Source organism: Gymnogyps californianus, chromosome 5 (assembly GCF_018139145.2).
Source record: "Gymnogyps californianus isolate 813 chromosome 5, ASM1813914v2, whole genome shotgun sequence".
NCBI lineage: Eukaryota > Metazoa > Chordata > Aves > Accipitriformes > Cathartidae > Gymnogyps > Gymnogyps californianus.
Genome location: NC_059475.1, coordinates 29,965,394 through 29,984,680, shown reverse-complemented (window position 1 = coordinate 29,984,680; position 19,287 = coordinate 29,965,394). Strand labels below are relative to the sequence as shown.

General features: G+C 42.6%; 1 protein-coding gene across 1 annotated transcript in view; it reads left to right on the top strand.

The window, feature by feature from the left end:
* Nucleotides 1-1,471: 1,471 nt before the first annotated feature.
* LOC127016519 (uncharacterized) overlaps nt 1,472-19,287 on the top strand; it is a 57,630-nt gene continuing 39,814 nt past the window's right edge. The window contains exons 1-6 of the mRNA XM_050897061.1: nt 1,472-1,567; nt 2,813-2,902; nt 11,555-11,627; nt 16,723-16,859; nt 17,355-17,486; nt 18,600-18,640. Of these exons, the coding sequence (XP_050753018.1) occupies nt 1,472-1,567; nt 2,813-2,902; nt 11,555-11,627; nt 16,723-16,859; nt 17,355-17,486; nt 18,600-18,640 (569 nt within the window). The remainder of the gene's footprint in view (nt 1,568-2,812; nt 2,903-11,554; nt 11,628-16,722; nt 16,860-17,354; nt 17,487-18,599; nt 18,641-19,287) is intronic.

The following is a 19,287-nucleotide window of genomic DNA, read 5'->3' as shown; positions in this document are numbered from 1 at the left end:
TCAGCCTTGGGAAAGCTGGCCTGCTCTAATAACAAGTATACCAGTATTTTTAGTGTCCCATGGCAGGTCTTCCAAGGTCAGCCAGGTCGTCTTTTCTGATGAGGCTAAAAAAAAAAAGATGAATGATTGTTCTCTAAATTAAGCTGCAAGAGGAGTTCTCCAGGATGCAGCTCAGAGTGTCCACGACCCGAGGCCAAAAGATGCCCTTGTACTTCAAGTCTGGGCAGAGATACTTTTCATGCTGGAAATGCAGATGCTATGACACAGCCTACTGTTGCTGGAGCTGCTAGTTTGTTATTAATTTGTTTTTCTGTGTTTGAAGATGGTAATTTCCACTGGGTATGCCTGGAGATGTTCATGTGCTCTTTTGTTCATGCTCCTTTGTTGAACAAAATCTCTGTAAAACAAAACTAATAAAACTGATAAAACTAAACCACTGGATGCTATATTCCATTCATCTTGACATGAGTTTCCTGCAGTTGCCATGTAAAGTTCAATTGCCTTTCTCTAGAAAACGTATGAAAGCATAGCTCTTACCTGCTTTGCACAGCTATTATATATTTCCTTGCTTTTTTGGTCAAATTTAAGGTACTGCCAGGTGCAGTAGCAGTCCTGGGTAATGCTTGTAGCCATAGGCATTGACCTCAAGATCTCTGCTAACCCCTGCAAATGTCCACCTCCTTCTCCCCTGCTGTCCTATCACACACAATCTAGTACTGCTACGCCATGCCCCTCACCTCCCCTATCTACAGCTCACCTCTGCAAACCGAAGACCCAGCCCCGTGCCCACACCTTGGCCTTGCTCCCCTGGGAAGAAGAAATGGGAGCAGCCCAGGAGGAGCTGGGAGCTGCTGGTCCACGCAGTAACCTGTCAGGTTGTGGGGGTGGCCCTTTCCAGGGGGGTTACTGTGTGGCACAGGGTAGCGCCTGTTTGCAGGCAGTGAGTTCAGGTCCCCCCGCCTATACGGAGGCTTTGACCAAGGTGGACAGGTATGCGCCTGCAAGCAGGCAGGTCACTGGTAGTTATTTACACACAGAGGGTTTTTCCAGGGCTCAGTTTCCCTGACACAGGAGCTGCCGTCGCTCTCTGCTCAGGGCAGTCCCTGTGCCGCAGGTGGGGAAGAGCTGGGTTTGAAGGAGCAGGCTTCAGCGGTGGTGCCCTCCGTGCTTCTCCTCTGCTTGGTAGGATGGCCCAGGACTCTGCTTACCACAGACAAAGGCTGGCAGCAGTGCAGGACCCAAGAGGCAGGCACAGGCTGGGAGAGATTCCCAGCCAGAGGAAGGTACTGCATCCCTTTCGGCTGTTGTGCTTGCCCCGTAAGATCCTTCCCTGGAGCAGTCATCCTTGGTGTTCCACCATCTTCCGCAATGGGAGGGGAATCCTTTACTTATAGAGATGAGATGGGTGGGGCCTCAGGTCGTTTTATAAAATAACTTGTCATTGACTCCTACAGGAGTAAATCCTGCAAACATGTCTCAGGAAGTGCTGCCCGTGGAGGTGCCAGAAACACTCTATTACATGAATCCAGGGAAGGCCATGATGCCATCAAATGCAAAAGCACTACAGGTAAGAAAACGGCTTTAAAGTCTGCTTAAGGTCCACTGCATTTGACAGTAAACAAAATCCTGCTTTGTGAGCGTGTTTACATAGAGGCTACTGTACAAACTTACTGTCTGATGGGACTAGGCGGCAATGTCTCCGCCTGAAGGAGTTTAAGGTGAAATGTTCTCTTCGTGGCTATCAGAGGCAAAAGTCCTCCTGACTCCACTGGTGCCAAAGATCTCAGCTTCATAGGCAAAATGAGAGAAGTCAGTGTAGCAAGGGGACAGAAAAAGAAGAGAAAGTGGAAAAAATGAACAGGGAAGGAAACAATTTTTAGGGGACTGCATTATCAGCCTAAATCCAGACCCAGACTTAAAAAATCTGTTTTCTTCCATAATTAAATGCTACTTTTATTAAAAACTTAATATTTCTGTATCAATAGCAAAATTTTGACATGCATATTAATGTGACAACCCCATTTTTTGTTATTGGAAAAGGGATGAGGACAGGATAGAGAATAGGGATAGGGAACTGAATTTTATTTCCATGTTCCCATTTTTGTTCTCAATTTTCCATTTTGCTTTGCATTCTCTGGGTCATTTCAAGATTTGCATTTAATTGTAACTGCAGTATGTTATACATTGTTCTGTGTGCTCTTTGACTGGATGAAGGCACGTCGCTTCAGGAAGTACTCTGGAAACAGAAACAGAATACTTTCGACATTTTTTTATAGGAATTGTCCTTTAATGGTGTTTTCCTACAAAGCGTTTCAAAAGGGGGCACCCTACATTGTAGAAGTATTTTGGAACTCCTGTTCCCTGAAAAAATTGAAATGTTAAATTCAAAATTTTGCCATTGTAACGTGTTTCACACTCTGGGTTCAAACCCAGAGAAGAGATTCTGGGATTTTTTTAAATTGAGATTAAATACTCCTGAGAGCAGGAGCAGATTGCTCCATTCAAAACAAAAAGCAAACCTTTATTCACAGAGTAAATGCAGAGGCACCTTTTGGGTATCTCACAGCTGAAATGGCTCTTCCTTCATTGACTCGTTGAAAGACTCCCTGACATGGATTTTGTAGCAGTGTGTGCCAAACCACACAGTGGTTTGTTCATTATGCTGAGCACTGTAACACAGCTAGGTGTAACCAACAGCTGTTCTAACTGGGGTTTCAGCATAAGTTATTGCAAGTAGGAATTAATTATCTACCCTGGTAATGCTGCCGTTGTTGTTTTAATGTTATCGTTTATCATTTCTCTCTTTCTTCAGGATGAAGACTCAGACATCAATTCTTTGGGAGATGGTGAACCGCAAGAAGAAAATGAAGAAAGTACTGTACCAGACAAAGGTGATTTCAAGGTATTATGAACTGGAGAATTCTGAACCAAACAGGGCTGAGGGTTTTGTTTTGCTCAAAAGGGGAAAAGGCTCAAGTAGATAAATAGTGATGGCAGCAGTTTAAGTGTTACAAGGGAAATGCCCTTAAGTTTATTGTTTGGGTCATTTTATTCCACTTATGTTTATGATTTTCAGAATTGCTTGTTGTATTTCTCTGTTATGTTTTATTGGGTGCATGCAGAATATCTACTGTTTTAAGCCCTCACTGGTAAAAGAAATCCATTGGAGAGCTTTCTGTTCCACAATGCTTTTTGTAACTGAAAGGGCCAAAAGTAACAGTGATGCATGTTCTGCTGTAATGGCTTCGGCAGTGCAATCTCTATCCTAGCAATTTATGGGGGAGTCCTGGATTATTGAACCCTGATTTTTCACCACTTGTGCTCCATCAGAAAAAAACTGTAGCAGGGGATTCTGTGAAAGGAGTGATACTTGAATGTGCTAGAGCTATTTCTTGTGTTTGAAGACCAGTCACAGGTTTATTTTTGTTAGAAATTACTGATTTTGATAGGGGTTCTCATTCTGCTACTTTGCTATCTATGCAGTAAGTACAGGCATTGTTTCCTATCTGTCAGGATTAGAGAAGTTTAAATGTGACTTGTATAACAATGTTGTCCCAAGAAGTGTCTGCTTCTGAGGCAGATAATGCTATGGAAATTTACGTTATAATCCATGCAGATGAGTTATATTGAAAAAAAAAGAAGCTGAAAAGGAGCTTTATCTGGAAGTTGAAGTAATACTGTAAACAGGCAGATAGGTGAGCTTTGTGATAAGCGAGTTACCAGGTAGTCCTAGTACAATTTAGGCACCGAAAAATTAAAACAAATTCTTATTCACATTCACAGTATTTTTACTTTTTCACATATACTTTTCAAAATTTAGCTTTTGTGTTTGCCCAGTATTAGGAATTTTATATTAAAAAAAAAATAATCAGTGGCATTAGAAGATTATACTGTATTTTCTCAGGATATATTCTGTCAGTCTTGGGTCTTTGTGGCATTTCATCTTGCAAATATTTAGCTTACAATGTCTAGTATCTCCAGCCTGTGGAGATACCAAAATTCTGGACCATGTATAGGATGAAGAATTTTGTAGATAATAAAAACAGGCAAAAAACCAATGAATTGATCAGTCTTTGGTATAATGTCTGCTCCTTACAAAGGGGTAAGGAACCTAAAATCATGATGAGAGAAAGCAAAAAGACTTGAACTCCTGGGTTATAATTACATATGATAATTATCCATATGACAGGTAGCTTCTTGTCTCCATTTCTTAATCCCACACAGTGATGTGTTTGTTTTCCATTATCTGCTCAGGATATAGGCTTAGATCAAAGACATTTAAGGGTCATGAAATTTTGAGGGGGCAGGTGGACCAAAAGAATCATCTTATGTATATGGGACCATAACCTTCTTCTAGACCACTATATTGCCACTGTCTCTCACCAAAGGATTATTTTTCACATCTCAAAATTCCAAAAATTCATGACAATCCATTGGTGATGGACTGAGTTGTTGTTCTTGCATCTGTTTACATAGTCACTGTTTTTTCTTCTATGGTCAGAACATAGCACTCTATCCTATGCACTTGCATGATCATGACGTGGTAACTGCAGCATATCATGTGTTTATGTGAAGGACACATACATGCTTTTATCTTCTGCTCAGTTTTTCTCAAATGTAAATTTTTCATCACTGAAACTACCAAAAGACTTAAATATGAGGGTCTCCACCTGCTAAGAGGAATCATCTGTTAGAAACAAGCATATCCCAGCAACTGCATGTGCCTTTATGCCAACATGTTGATTTATATCTACATTAAGAAATCTATATTATTCAGGCCTTGGCTGGTACTCTGCCCCATGCTAAAGCAGCAGGCAGAGCCAGCTCTGGTATTTCAGGCATCAATGCTTATATTAAAATATTTAAGGATTGCAGCAGGTCTCATACAATAATTAATGTGAGGGAAGGGGAGGGGAAAAATTGGATGCATAGTTCTGAATTCAGCATGAGCCATGTTTTAACAAGGGTAAGATGCCTCATACCTCAGGTCAAGTGGTACCTCATTTCCCTGCCAGGCAAGGGCTCCTTGTTCTTGCAGGGTTTGTGCAGCTGGGAGAACAGCAGCCCTTTAACAGGAGAGGGGCAGGTTAAACTCTCCCCCTTGTGCAAAGCAGGAGCTCTGGCTTCTGCTGGGTTTTGGAAGCTGGAAGCAGCTCCTGAGATCATGGGAAGAGTGGGGAGCTGCCACACTGCATGGCGAGGTCAGGAGGAGGTTGCAGCTGCTGCCTCTGATACAGGTGGGACTCCGTCACGTGAACCAGGAGCTGAGGCAGGCAGGAGGGCTGGGTCTCTGCTGGTCCCAGGCATGGGGTCCCTGTCTCCCACAAGGGCAAGAGTCTGCTGCTGGGAGCAGCTCCAGCCCCAGGCTCAGCAGCAACTGGAAAGGCAGGAGGCAACAACTCCTCAGCCACCGCCAGCCCTACAGTGCTTGCAGGAGCGTGGCACCAGCAGCAGTTCTGCTCAGCTGCAGAAGCTGTTCTGAGTCCAGGTGCCTCCCCTGCCACCCCGAGTGGTGATATGGGGATGCCTAAAATACAGACTGCTGAAATGACATGCTCCAGCATGCCTCCTGCTTCAAAAATGAACTCGCAAAGTCAAAGGAGGCCACTTCCCATCAGCTCATAACTTCGAAATATGGTTTGTCTTATCCACATTTGACATAAAAAAAATGTAAAACATCTGTGTTTGAGATAGACCTCTAGATTCCCTTGAGAATCAGTAGTCAGAAATAGAGATTTTCAGAATGTGATGCATGTCCTGTGGCAATGTCTACCTTAGGATGAGACTCCAGAAATGCCTAAGAGCTGTCAGATGTAAACACTTATTTTACAGCTATCTGTAATTAGGTGTGATAAGTCTCAACCCTCAGATGGTTAATGCTCAGTCTAGTTTCTTTCTTTCATATTTGTTCTGGTTGGGAAGGGCAAAGCAGTATAAGAGGGCTCTGTCTTTTCACGTATGGACTATCCTATTCCCCTGGCTACAGTTCTACATATGGAAATAATTTTGAACATGCAGTTGAATCCTCTGTGTTTTCAAATGGACCTATTTTTCAAAATCAGAAAAAATCCAGTTGTTAAACATCTGGAAATACTAAAAGATGGAGGACAATGTTAACAGTACTGAAAGGGCTATGCAACTAGCCTGAGTTATCAGCCAAATAATAAATCTCTGCAGAAGCTGGGATCAGTGTGCATTGAGAGTATCCATGTTGTGTTGATCAATATTTGAAGTTCTGCTTTTTGGAAATGTGTTTCAAGTACAGTATCATGCACGCAGTCTTATTCCTTGAAAGCGTTCAGAGTCCCATGATGGATATATGTATGAGGAAGCAATGATCTGAAGGACACAGTTCTTGTGGCCTTGCATACACCCGTCATGCTCCTGTGGACACAGATAAAAGTGTCCCTGCTGAAACCAGGGTTACTGTGGCCATATGCATGAAAGGGGTGTTTCCATCCAGCTATGGGAGTTTTTAATTCACTGATATCCAACCAAGACTTCTGCTAATTCTGGTAAAAAGGCGGTCTGATTAGAAGTTATGTTACTAATATAAAAGATGAAACACATGGCTTGTGAAAACCAGCCAGCGGCAGCAGTGATGCTCGGCACCCCTCAGCCCCCACGCAGACCCACAGCCATCGAAGGAGGTGCCGCAGCTGCAGTGCCTGGAGGAAGTGAAGGAAGGAAGCAATTAGAGCGGCTGCTTTTCCAGCGTGGAGCCTGGGTTTGTCGAGAACAAGGAAGAGCTTCAGAGACATGGCCAAACGCAGCACCCGACCGTGCTCAGCCCAGGCAGCGTGCCACAGTGGGGTCCCCTGGCACATCCCACAACAGTGGGAGATAGGCTCTAGCAGGCTGGGGCAGGGCTTGGCTGAGTGATGTTCACAGGCTGAAGCATCCAGATTATGACTGTAAAAAACTTGAGGATGCACATTCTCTAAGAGGACCTGACTCTCAGACAGCTCAAGATAGGCACTTCTTCACACACCACCAGCTCTAGATACACTGTCAGCAGTAAAGTATTTTAGTTCTTTTGATTTGGTCCCTGGCTACCATCTAGTTAAATTAGCACCTGCAGATGAAGAAAGGAGTGCCCTGGTGACATCCTGTGAGTGATTTCATCTCAGCAGAATGCTTCTCTGGGCCAGGAATGCAGGGGGAGCTTAGTCAAGGCAGGGAAGCTATCTTTGCCAGGAAAGGCTGCTGTGCCAGTAGATGGCATAGAAATGGATAGAGGCATTATTATTGGGTGACTGCAGGAAAAATGTGTGGGTGGAAAGGAAGCTCTTTTCATGGTGTTCATAGATAACACATTTTTTTTTCAGGTTGGTCTGTAGAAATGGCCTTTTTCAACCGTTGAAAAAGTAAATTGATTGTCCCCAGGGTATGTTTAAATCTTGTCTGATCTTTGCAGGATGGCTTGTGAAATAGCATGCAGTGCAGTTGCACTGAAATAGGTAATGGCACTGTGGCACATAATTTTCTCTGCTTCCTCATCACAATTTTTCATCTAGCATGACAAAGACCACCTCCTCATGAGACCAGATGGAAGGCATTCCACATTTCTTCTAGAAAAGCAACAGCTGAACACCTGCTTGGAGGACAGCTGCTTTTTGGTGATGATATAGTTTTCATCACACACACTGAAGATGAATTTCAGGATCTCTGCATTATTTTTCTGTTAGTTTATGATTGCTTTGGAATAAATACCAATCTAAAAAGGGCAACAATCAAGACTGAGAACGTGTTGGCTGCCCCTGGAGGTTCAAGTGTAAATTCTCCTCTCTGGATCAGTGTTGTTGGATGACTGCTCTCTGTTTTGGGAAGGCAGCTACAATATTCTGCTACCTGATTGAACAGCTATGGTGAAACAAGGAGCTAACACTGAAAACCAAAATATGCATTGACCCAGCATACTGTACTGTTGTGGAATTGCGAGACTGGGGTAGTCTACAGTAGGCATGGTGGAGCGGTGAATGCCTGTACCATAGATATTGCAAGCTGGGAAGATGCTGCTAGCAATAGCCCATGCTGGAAGAGTCTCTTAGATGAAGAAGCCTAGAAGCTGAGAAAGGTACCGAGAGAAAAGCAAGTAAAAAAAGGTAAAGAAGAATAGCCATCCTCTGGTCTCATGGACTCTTGTCTCATTATGGAGTACCGTCATTTTGGAGCTCCACAGCCACTGGTGATGTGACAGGATGTTTTATACAGCTAAACTAGTGGAGTAATTTACAGCAGTGCTTCTCGGGATGGATGCATGCCACACATACCTACATCTGAATATGTGTGACTTTAAAGAGGGCTGGGATAGACCTATGGATGCACAAACCTGCGAGGAATGCAGACAGCCTGGATCACCAGAGTGCTCATGACAGAGAAATTTCTGTTTTCAAATTCTTATTCACCCAGGTGGGAGAAAGTTGGAATCATTCACGTGACACAGGAATCCTTTACTTCTACCAACATAGTAACTTGGTGCCAAGTATTATACCATGTTATTCTTTTTTACGGGAAGTGGTGGAAAATTGGAAGAAAAGACTATGAGGTCTGCTCTATGTTTGCTGGAGCTGTTGTTTGGAAAATCCCAGTAAAACTTTGTTTCCCTGGGACTACAGAGAAACTAGCAGTGTACACCCTGTTCGTGCGCTGGCATTGCAGTGTGCTATATTGCATGCAGCTGTGCTATACATGCCTGTACATGAAGCACACATGAGCACAATTTGGGAAGCACCGAACTGGACAGTCAGTGAAACAGTCACAGAGTGACTACATCAGCCTTCATTTTATCAAAACCAAAGCTACAATGTGGCAGTGCTAAATGGTTGTTGTAGTATGTCCTTGATAGCCCCAGGGCAGGATGCTGCTTGGGGTCTTCCACCACTCAAGGCTGTGGTGGAAACCTCTCCCTATGTGGAACATCATGACACAGCAGCCACCTTTCTTTTGTTAAAGAGATCACAACGGGTTTTAAGTAAACAGAATAACAGAGCTTCTATCCTTTGCTTTATGCATGCATAGCTGCTATTTTCTTTGTTTGTATAACTAGACCCTAGTACATCATGTTATGGTTGTCACAGTTGCTATTTAAATACATTTCTTTTGTTTAAGATGTTACTGGAATTAATTAAAATAGCAAATCCTCCTGGGAGCAGTAGAACCAGCAAGGCCTGATCACTGGCTGATTTCTGCTCTCCTTGTTGTCTTTGCTACCCCCACCGACAGGTGCCAGGGGTGCCAGGACAGCTAACGCCTGGCTGCTGCCTCTTCCTCAGGTAACTGGCTGGTGGCATCTGCCTCTCCCCCAATGCAAGCACGGGTCCTGATTTCTGTAGCTTCTGTGAAGCCACTGATTTTTTTGTGAAACTTCAGTAAGTCTTTTTGTGAAACCCGCATCTCTGAGAATTGGTTTCCTCATGCCAGATGGGGAAATTTGGCTAACACATTAGAAAGTCATTACATGGGAACCAGGAGACAGGTAATCAGATGGCAGAAACCGTGTAATAATCATTTAAAAAACCCCAACCCACTGCACTTCCTTAATATCTCCCATCTAAGAATCTCAAACTGCTTTGCAAATATTGAATCCATCGGTTCTCACTCAAGTAATGCCATGTGCCTGAGGAAGCGTAGCTGGAGCTGATCCAGGAGCTGGCAGTGTCTTGTGCAATCTCTGGAGACAAATGGCTGCAAGAATTGCCCCGTGCTTATGCAGATCCTACTGAACAGTGAGTTTCTGAGTTCTAGGGCACATGCTGAGGTGCCCAAGCTCATTCCTGACATGTGAGTGTGGTGATCCACCTTTGCTAATTACCCAGCTGAGAAGAAGGGCTAATTAACTGGGTGGAGAACTGTATTAATATGGCTATACTGTTTCTGAAATGTGAACCAGTGTGCTTGCATGGGGTAGCTCTGAGGACATACCTCTCCATCAGTTTTTGTTTGCAAATTTTGCAGCTTCTGTTAGGCATTTTCTCCTTTGAGAACATTTGAAATAGAAGGTGGATAGATTGCTGAGGGTGAATTTCATGAAGAAGTACTAAAAAAAGATGAAAACAAAAAATTCTTGAGGCACATACAGGTGTGAAAGCAGGAACCCTTTTTAAGATCTCAGCAAAAATATTTTAACATAACGTGTTAGGAGAGAGAAGAGAGGATTTTAAACACACATTGAAAAAGTAATTTGTTGTGACAAAGGAGGCCTAATTGTCTTCCCATCTGAAAATAAGGTCCTTTTTGCTCTGTTCTCTTAAAAAAAAAAAAAAAAAAAAAAAAAAAATTGGCAACGTTACACATATTGTTTTACGTGAGGTTCTTCCAGCTTCTCTTTATCTGCCTTAACATCTATTTTGTCTACTTGTTTATAGTCATTCTAGGAAGTCTCTGAAGTGCTATAGAAATAGAAGGATGCTCCTAAATGAGAGGAAATCAGTTGATAAAAATAGCAGTTGTCAAAAAGAATGATTTGGAGGGCTCTCCTGTAACCACTTATGCAGGTGGAAATGTTTCTAGGAGTGTGAGGAAATGACTGTGTGTCACAGCCACAGGAAATGCTGATTTATTTATTGGCTTTGTCAGAGTAGCCTTTTGCAGATAGGTCTGAGCCAGAGACAGCTTTATGGAATGAGCCAGCAGGAAATCACACTCCTTAGAAGAAGGAAATCACATTATCCTCTAATAATAAATAGGAAGAGGTCCCTGCAGTCACAAAATCTGGAGAGACTTGTTTTATAGAAGGTTATGGCTGAGACACTCAAAGGGACCAAAGGAAGTTAAGCACTTTCAATCTTAGGGTTTTTTTGGAGGGGGGTATTGTTCTTTATTTTTCCCCAAAGGCAACCCATACCTAATTCCTTACCCCCTAAATCCTCTGAAAACAATTCTCAGCCATTGGTTTATCTCATAGTTGTGATTTACAAAAGCTCAGATTATTGTTGCTGTTTTTCCTGGACAATTGTAAAGGGAAAAAAGAGAAATCTCTTTTTGAATCAGAAGACAAAAACACCTCTCTGAGAGCGGTACTTTGGCTTTATCCTGTGAGAGTCAGTGACAACAGATATTCTCCACAGTGCTCTTTTCAATGCGATGGGACCTCATGGGTGATTACTACGGGGACTGACTAACTTTGACTAAGGCTGACAGTATTTTGACAACTCCGTGATGGTGGTCACCAGTGCATTTACTCTGTTCAAGAGACTTATTGTAGCTATATTGTAGAGCTAAACTCTGCAATTTCAGAGCAAGGGGTTTTGCAAGCATCTCTCAGACAGTATCAGTTGACAGGGATTTAGCCCTTTCTTTTCTGCTATGATGAGCTATACAGACTCTTAGAGTAACACAGCAAAAAGACAGTGAAATGTATAAAATGTTAAAACAAGACTTCTTTAATAACAGAAGCTTATGTTGCAGATTTTCATCTGCAGAGTTAGTGAGATGGTTGACACAATTTTTACCAACTGTATTATTGTTTTGTAGTACTCAGTTAGTTTGCACATTTGATACTTTTTCCCACTGAAGGCTTATTCATACTCCATTTTGTACTGTTCTTCTCCAGATAGAATCCTCTCCCTGCTACCTGCTGACCGTAAGGATCATCCGGATGAGAAATCTCCAGCGAGTGGACACCCGTAAGTATCTCCATTCTTAGTGGTATCTGAGGGTACAGGCAACAAGTTTTCTTTTATAATTGTATAGCAACCTTTTTGAAGTGTTTCTGAAATAACCTAGTGTTTATGTAAACTAATTGTTATAAACCAGGTCAGTCCTTGCTGCTTGCTGCTGTTTCCTTGAATGTTATTCTTGTGCTTTCTGGTTGGTTTTAAGACTTGAATGTGTTTTTGAGGATAAGTACTTTCTCTCAAAGAAAGGAGAGTTTCTGACACAGATAGATGAAAAAGACTGCATCCCGTGTTTTCAAAAGCAAGGGGTAATTTTGCCATTGGGTTGTAGCACCTTGGGAGCTGTGGCCAGGGGCAGCAAACCTTTTCATCCCCCCCAATCTTGGTTCTGACACAGATGAAATAAACAAGAAAAAACTTTCTAAAATCATTACCACCAGGCTAATGCCATTATTAATTACCCTGAAATGACTGTCAAAAAACGTGCTGACTGAGAGCTGGATGCCTTGTCCCTTCTAACGTTCATGCAGCAGTCTTGCAATTGTGCAAGAGTGTGAGTCACACAGCAGGAAAGTGGTGGGAAGTGAGTGAGCAGGAAAGGAAAAATACCACTGTTTAGTTAAAGGACACGGACTATCCACATACACAGTGAGGAGAGGCATTTCACACAAAATAGTTAAGACAAGTTAACAGTTCATTTCGTCTGAATCAATACAGGTACGTGACCACCTGTGAAAGGATGCTGAAACTAGCTCTAGGGTGAGCGTGGAAGGGAAATGGTGTAACCCTGCCGTCTCTCTTGATTCTCCTATTTCACTGTGAGCGGCAGCAATCGGCACTATAGTCTCTTGCACAGGAAGATCCAGGGAAGATGTTCTGAAAGACAAAGATCTGGATCTACCATGCAGTACCATGCCCATCTTACCCTGTGGTTATCACATGTTTTTCTGGAAGGTATATCATAGGACTTCCCTGTGTCACAGCTCTGAGTGAGGGATATACTAGTTGTATCTTAGATCATATCATTGGGTCGCACTCTCTGCACCTACACCTCCCTCCTGGTCCATGGCTGTGGCACACGTGTGATGATGCAATAACACCGAAAGGTTTCATCAAGGACTCATCTCAGATCATCTGCGTGTCAGGCAGCAAGACAAAATCACAAATAACTAGGTTGTAGAAAGAGATTGTGCAAGCAGAACTGAAGCAATATTTTGCATTAAATACACAGCTGACTAGTTGGCTTGTATCTACTCATATAATTAAGGATTGTTTGATATGCTTTGTATCTCAAAGTGCAGTTAAGATACAAGAATGATGAATCACATCAGTAGAACAGAGTACGTTGCCAGCCAAACAGCCAACAGTCATTGATCTCCAATGATAAACCTGAAGTCATGCAGTAGTCATACAGAATTACTTTTCTCCAAACATATTCGAATACTTATTTTTGCAGTTTCAAAATTCTTCAAAGCATTATTATCTGCGTAGAATTTCCCAGATTAAAAAAAACCCAAAACCCAGTCATACAGAATCAAATCAATGCTCATACAGTTCCCTGAGGGGGATATATTCGGTAGGTCCACTGCAAAAGACTCTGACACTTGAGGAAACAGAGTAACAAAATAAGCTGTAGAAAAGCACTAACTATAATGACAGATCTGAAACGACTTTTACATCCAGAGGGACTAAATAGGCTACAGGCCTTAAGAGTGGAAGGGAAATTATTGAGGAGGACATGGAAACTGTCTCTACAAAAAGGAATAGGAGGGAGAAGTTGAATAAGGAGTAATTTTTCACTATTTTTCACAATGCGAGAATAAAGGGGCACCCGACAAAATTATCAAACAGGAAGTTTAAAAAGAATAAAAGGAATATACAAGTAAACTGTGGAACTCATTGTCACTGGAATGTATGGATGTTAAAATATATCTGTTCAAAAAGAAATTATTCATGGAGCATAAGTCTAGCAAGGGTTATTAAACACGGTATTCCCAATGCAAACTCTGGTTTGGGAGATCCTTACTCTGGCATTGCCTGAATGATGGAGGGTGGATCAGGTGCAGTACTGCTCTATAATTAGCTTGTTTCTTCTACTCTGGAGCAAGGTGTAGAAGGGCTATTACCTGGCAGTGAAATTATTAAGAATTTCTTTTTTAACATGAAAAAGCCTAATGTTTTTTCTTCTGTCTCATCCTTGGAAAAAAGCTAAACTCTTCCAGATGAGACTTTCCCGAAATGCCCAGTCCGAGACAGACATGCTTCCTCAAAACACATAGACTGAATGCTGGAAGTTGACAAGTAGTAGGCAGTTAAAAGTGGTGTCTTAAGACAGAAGGAGGGCAGCCTTAAATCTAGTTTTTAAATAAACTCTGAATGACACAAAGACAAGCAACTTCCTTTGCAAGGAAAAGGTGCAGATGAGACACTTTGCGCCTCCTTCAGAGAGATACTGATGTGCCTAAGCAAGGCAAAATGTGTAAGGCAGCCTGGACCTGCCCTTACTAGGGAGACATTTGGTATGAGCAGCCAATGTTTTCAATGTTAGCAGTCAGTCTCCTGGCAGTTACATGCTGCAACATGCATCATCTGTGCACTGCAGTGTTTCTGCATTGTTTATTAATAGTGTAGCATAGCATAGCATAGAATAGACTATTTCAGTTGGAAGGGACCTACAATGATCATCTAGTCCAACTGCCTGACCAATTCAGGGCTGACCAAGTTAAAGCATGTTATTAAGGGCGTTATTCAAATGCCTCTTAAACACTGACAGGCTTGGGGCATCGACCACCTCTCTAGGAAGCCCGTTCCAGTGTTTCACCACCCTCTCGGTAAAGAAATGCTTCCTAATGTCCAGTCTAAACCACCCCTGGCACAGCTTTGAACCATTCCCAGGTGTCATACCACTGGATACCAGGAAGAAGAGCTCAGCACCTCTCTCTCCACTTCCCCTCCTCCGGAAGCTGTAGAGAGCAATGAGGTTGCCCCTCAGCCTCCTTTTCTCCAAGCTAGACAAACCCAAAGTCCTTAGCTGCTCCTCATAGGACATTCCTTCCAGCCCTTTCACCAGCTTTGTTACCCTCCTCTGGACACATTCAAGGACCTTCACATCCTTCTTAAATTGTGGGGCTTTTGACGCTACTTGTTGTTTATCTGTACCCACAGGAATGGTAAAGACCCGGGTATGTCTCCCAGACCTTAATGCAAAGTGGGCATGGGGGTAAGGAGAGCAGGAGGCAAAGGGATATAGTATACAACCAAAATGTCTGAAGTGAAAAGACATCCCTGGGAATCACGATTCTCAGAGTCACCAGTCTGCAAAGCCCGTCATGCCATCTGTGTGAAGGAAACAGATGCTACTGGGGTAATTTCTGTTGTTTCCACCTGTGGGCTTGAACACAGAGCAGGAAGGCAGCCTGTAGCAGCCCTTTTCCTTCCCTTTGGGATTTTGTTCGGAGAGGAGAGGAGAGGAGAGGAGGAAACCTGAATGCTGGAGGTGAAATGTCCTCTCAACTAACACAGTCAGGAAGAAAGTACAGGGAAGGAGGCTAAGAGATAACAGTGATGGGAAGGTAGAAGTGAATTAAAGCAGAAGATATGACTTCAGACAAGAACAGTTAAACTGCTGTCAGAACCTAATTTTTTTTTTTTTTTTAATCCGAAATAAGATATGGAAGGTGCAAAAGAACAGGAGAGGGAGAGGGTTAGGGCCTGCCTATTTTCTAAACAAATTTTTCCATCAGAGGAATATCGTTTTTTTTTACTCTGCAGGAATGTGTTGATTTCTCCACAATTTTTTTAGGAAAAATCTGACAGAGTTAAAAATGTTTTTCTGTTTCTGCATCATAACATTAAAATGTAGAAAACCAATAATTAAGGTGTCAGATGACGTATCACAATGCATTATGTAATTTCTCAGGCTGTTCTGAATTTCAGTTCTTCATTCTGACTTGGACAGAAGAGCAGCAAGCTTTTTTGAACAAATACACTTTCAACAGCATAAAATGCAGCCTCCACCCAGTTTGAGACAGAGCCAATGGCTGTAGGGTGACACTTGGCAAAACCTGGTGGAGAAGGAAAGAAAAGGAGAAGACAAGAAAAAGCTCCTGTTGCAGCCAGGCGAGTTTTTGCCTTTCCCCACAAGTCGATGTGCAAGCTCTTGTTTCCCTGATCTACCTGCAGAGTCCTTACCTGCTGCTGAAGGGCCCTCTCCATTTACTGCTGCCATCACTTGCCTCTCTCAAAAGTCTTGTATCAAAGGACATCCATTCTCAAAGTTAGTTACCTTTTGCATTACATGATATCTGATCATTTTATTGTTAAGAACTGTGTAAGAGAGAGTTTCAAGGTACTGAAGTATTTTGTGTAATCTGCATGAAGAAACGTTGCATTCCCCCAGCACACAGTACATCGCATTTTTGGCTGTAGCCATTTGAGATATACTTTAATTTAGGTGCCTTTGAGAAACGGGATGGAAAATTCTTCACTAACCTTCTCCTGGTGCATTTCTGGAGAGAGAGACTTGATCCATCTCTTCCTAGAGGTGGCAATTAGTTAAGATCCAATTTCTAATTCAAGGAGCTCCTTCTGCAGGAAGCCTCTGCCATCTGCTACAACACGGGTAGTTCTGCAGCTGTTTTCACAAACCCTCACCAAGAAAATCGCTGAAGGCAAGGCAGAGATGGAGACCTTTTGCAGTTTTTCTCAAAAGGTGGAGGATGCTCCCAGGCCCTTCTCATCAGACAGCAGCTGAGGGTTAGTGTGTGTGCACATGCACACATGAGCACAGAAAAGTTTGTTGGTTGAGAAACTGAAGAAAGTGGCTGATTAGAAGAGGAAATTCTCACCCTTTTATACGCAACATCGCTGTTGTCTGTAACTCACGCAAGGAAGAATAGAAACCACCTCCTGTTCTAGGTCATCTTATGATTTGTGCTTTTTCCCTCTCAGAAGGATGTCTTGAAAAAAAAAAGCTACATTACATCAGGCATTTCTGCCTTTAAATAACTCATATTTGCTGTTGGTACCATGCAGTAACCTTTCCAGTGTCATGCAGCACCGCTGACTTTGCCACATTAATTGTTTTGCCTCTTTCCCTACCCAGTAAGCCAGGCTGATTGCTATGTGTCGTTGTGGCTGCCGACTGCGACACATGAAAAGTCCCGCACTAAAACTGTGAGAAACTCCAACAATCCAGTGTGGAACGAAACCTTCTACTTCAGGATCCAGAGTCAGGTCAAGGTAAGGAGCCAAAGTTGTCTGCTTGAAGCAGCTTGAAGATTTTGTGTACGGTAGGTCCTATCTATCTCCTGAACTGTGCCCAGGAATTGTTTAAGAGATGACACATGATAAGGGACTGTTCAAATTGTTTAACAGCAGAGATGACTGAGTTCCCCTGCCTGTTTGATGGTGCTGTTTAGGGTGGCCAGAAACTGAGCTCGGCATTGAAGTTTTAGGGAAACTAGAGACTCATGAATCGGTGCAAGATGGATACAGAATTTGGGAGTTAACTAAGCTGTCATGTAGGTATAGCCAATATATTATTCATGTTACAGTAATTAAACAGAACTAGGGAAGAATGAATATTTGATTTACAGTATGGTTTTCCCAAAGGGGGATGATACTTAATTTCTCCATTTTTCTTCTCAAGCACGTCCCCAGCACTCCTTATTCCCTAGAGCTAATGATGTCCAGACTGTAGAAACTATTAAAAAACCCTTCTCCCTCTTTTTCCAGAACGTGCTGGAGCTGACAGTGTATGATGAGGATTTTGCTACTCCAGATGACCGTCTCCTCTGTGCACTCTTTGATACCGCTAAACTTCCAATTGAAAGAACAGTGCTCCTGTGCTTTAAGCCCAGCCCGAAGGTGAGAACAAAAAATAATGCAACTAAGAAACCAGTGGAGAGTCACAACACTTTGAAAATCTTGGGGTGAGCTTTCTGAATCCACCATGGATGACTTATCCCAATAATGGGTACATGAATTGCCGTTCAAAATATAAACACAAAAAATGTGGTAAAAAATCTGGATTTGAGAGCCTGAGCCCCTCCTCCCTGTATTTTTGTAAATACTGAAACAGTGTGGTAGGTAGGGGAGGCATCTGACTGTGAGCTATCTCTGAGCAACACCAAGGCTGCATAGCTGTTGCAGGGTGAATAATCTGATTTTTTTTTCCCATGTAATTCATAGCCACTACCCCCTGCCCCTTTGATTGTATCTACTTTCACCCCAAAGGCAAAGCTGAAGTTGCCCCTGTGTGTATCCCAGCACTGTCCTCTGCAGCGATACCTCAGCTAGGGCAGAGCCTGCTGACTCGTCTATCGGAATTAGTGTGGTTTTGGAGCTCTGGATGACTGATGTACTCTGTTTCTCAGTTTCCCATCTATACAATGGGAAAAAGAGTCTTGATTCCCTTTGAGATCTATGCATGAGATCAGTGAAATATCTCTCATGCAACTTCTTGCTACCATGGGCAGATTGCTTCTGGTACCCAAAACAGGTCACTCACAACTAGCTCATACATATCAACACTGCCTTACAGAGGGTTGCATAACTGTAACTCTGAATCACTCAATAATACCAGTCTCTGTTTATTATGTTAAAGTGATGGGTGGAAAGTATCTTTAACTTCCAAGCTAATAGCAAGGACAGTAAGTCATGGCAGGACAGTGCCAGGAATAGTTAGGAGAAAAAGGTAGAATTCAGAAGACAAAGCAAGTTGCAAATTGTCTTTCTGCGGCAGCTTCACACTAAAAGTACAGCTTGTTTTGATGATACTTTGAAGAAGGAAGGAGGTGAGGAAGGAATCGTTAAACTATCTGGTTTGAAATGTTGTTTCAGACCTTCCAGTCTGAAATATTTATCACAGGTGGTGCATTGCAACCAATTACTTCAATATTGCATACCAGGGTCCTCAGTTTAGACAAGGGAGAAAGCATTATATAGCTACTTCATTTAATTTCTCGTTCTTTCTTTCAGGCCAAGGAGGAGCTAGAGGTTGAATTCAAATTGGAGGCCGTGTAAGTGATATACAGATTATTTAAAAAATGCAAAAATCGTTAAATGCTAAAACAAAGAAATAGCATTAGAAGTCACGTTTTGTGGGATTTCTGTAAAAACGTGCCAGACTTCTCCTACATCATTACTGCAGTCTCAAACACCTGGCTGATCTCTCCAGTCAGCTTGTTGTGTAGTTTAGTTTCTTTCAAAGAGATGCACCTCCTAGCATTGTCTCTTCTATCCACAATGTTGGATTCATCTACCTGCGGACGTTTCAGAAGACTTTCTGAGTGTGTGTGCATGCGCTTGTGTGTGCATGCATCCCTATCAATCTTTCCATGCCTGTTTTACCTTATGCATTGGACAGACTCCTAAGGTTGAACCATCCTGGTTAGGTTTCCAGTGTATCTCTGACTCCTTCGATTTTCCCTTGCAGCACTGTTTTGGTCCCAGTAATTCTGTTTTCTTTCTGCCCAACACAATGACAGTGTCTTGGAAGCTCTAGAGCAGGGTTTTTACTCCAGCATGGTCAGCCTGCCATCCATATGAATCTGTATTTTTGTCCCTATGTTGCCACAAGGTAACTAAGGCATGGCAGAAATAAAGTGACCAGCCTGAGGTCAGCCCTTGTACTAGTGCGGAGCCAAGACCAGAATTCAAGTCACTC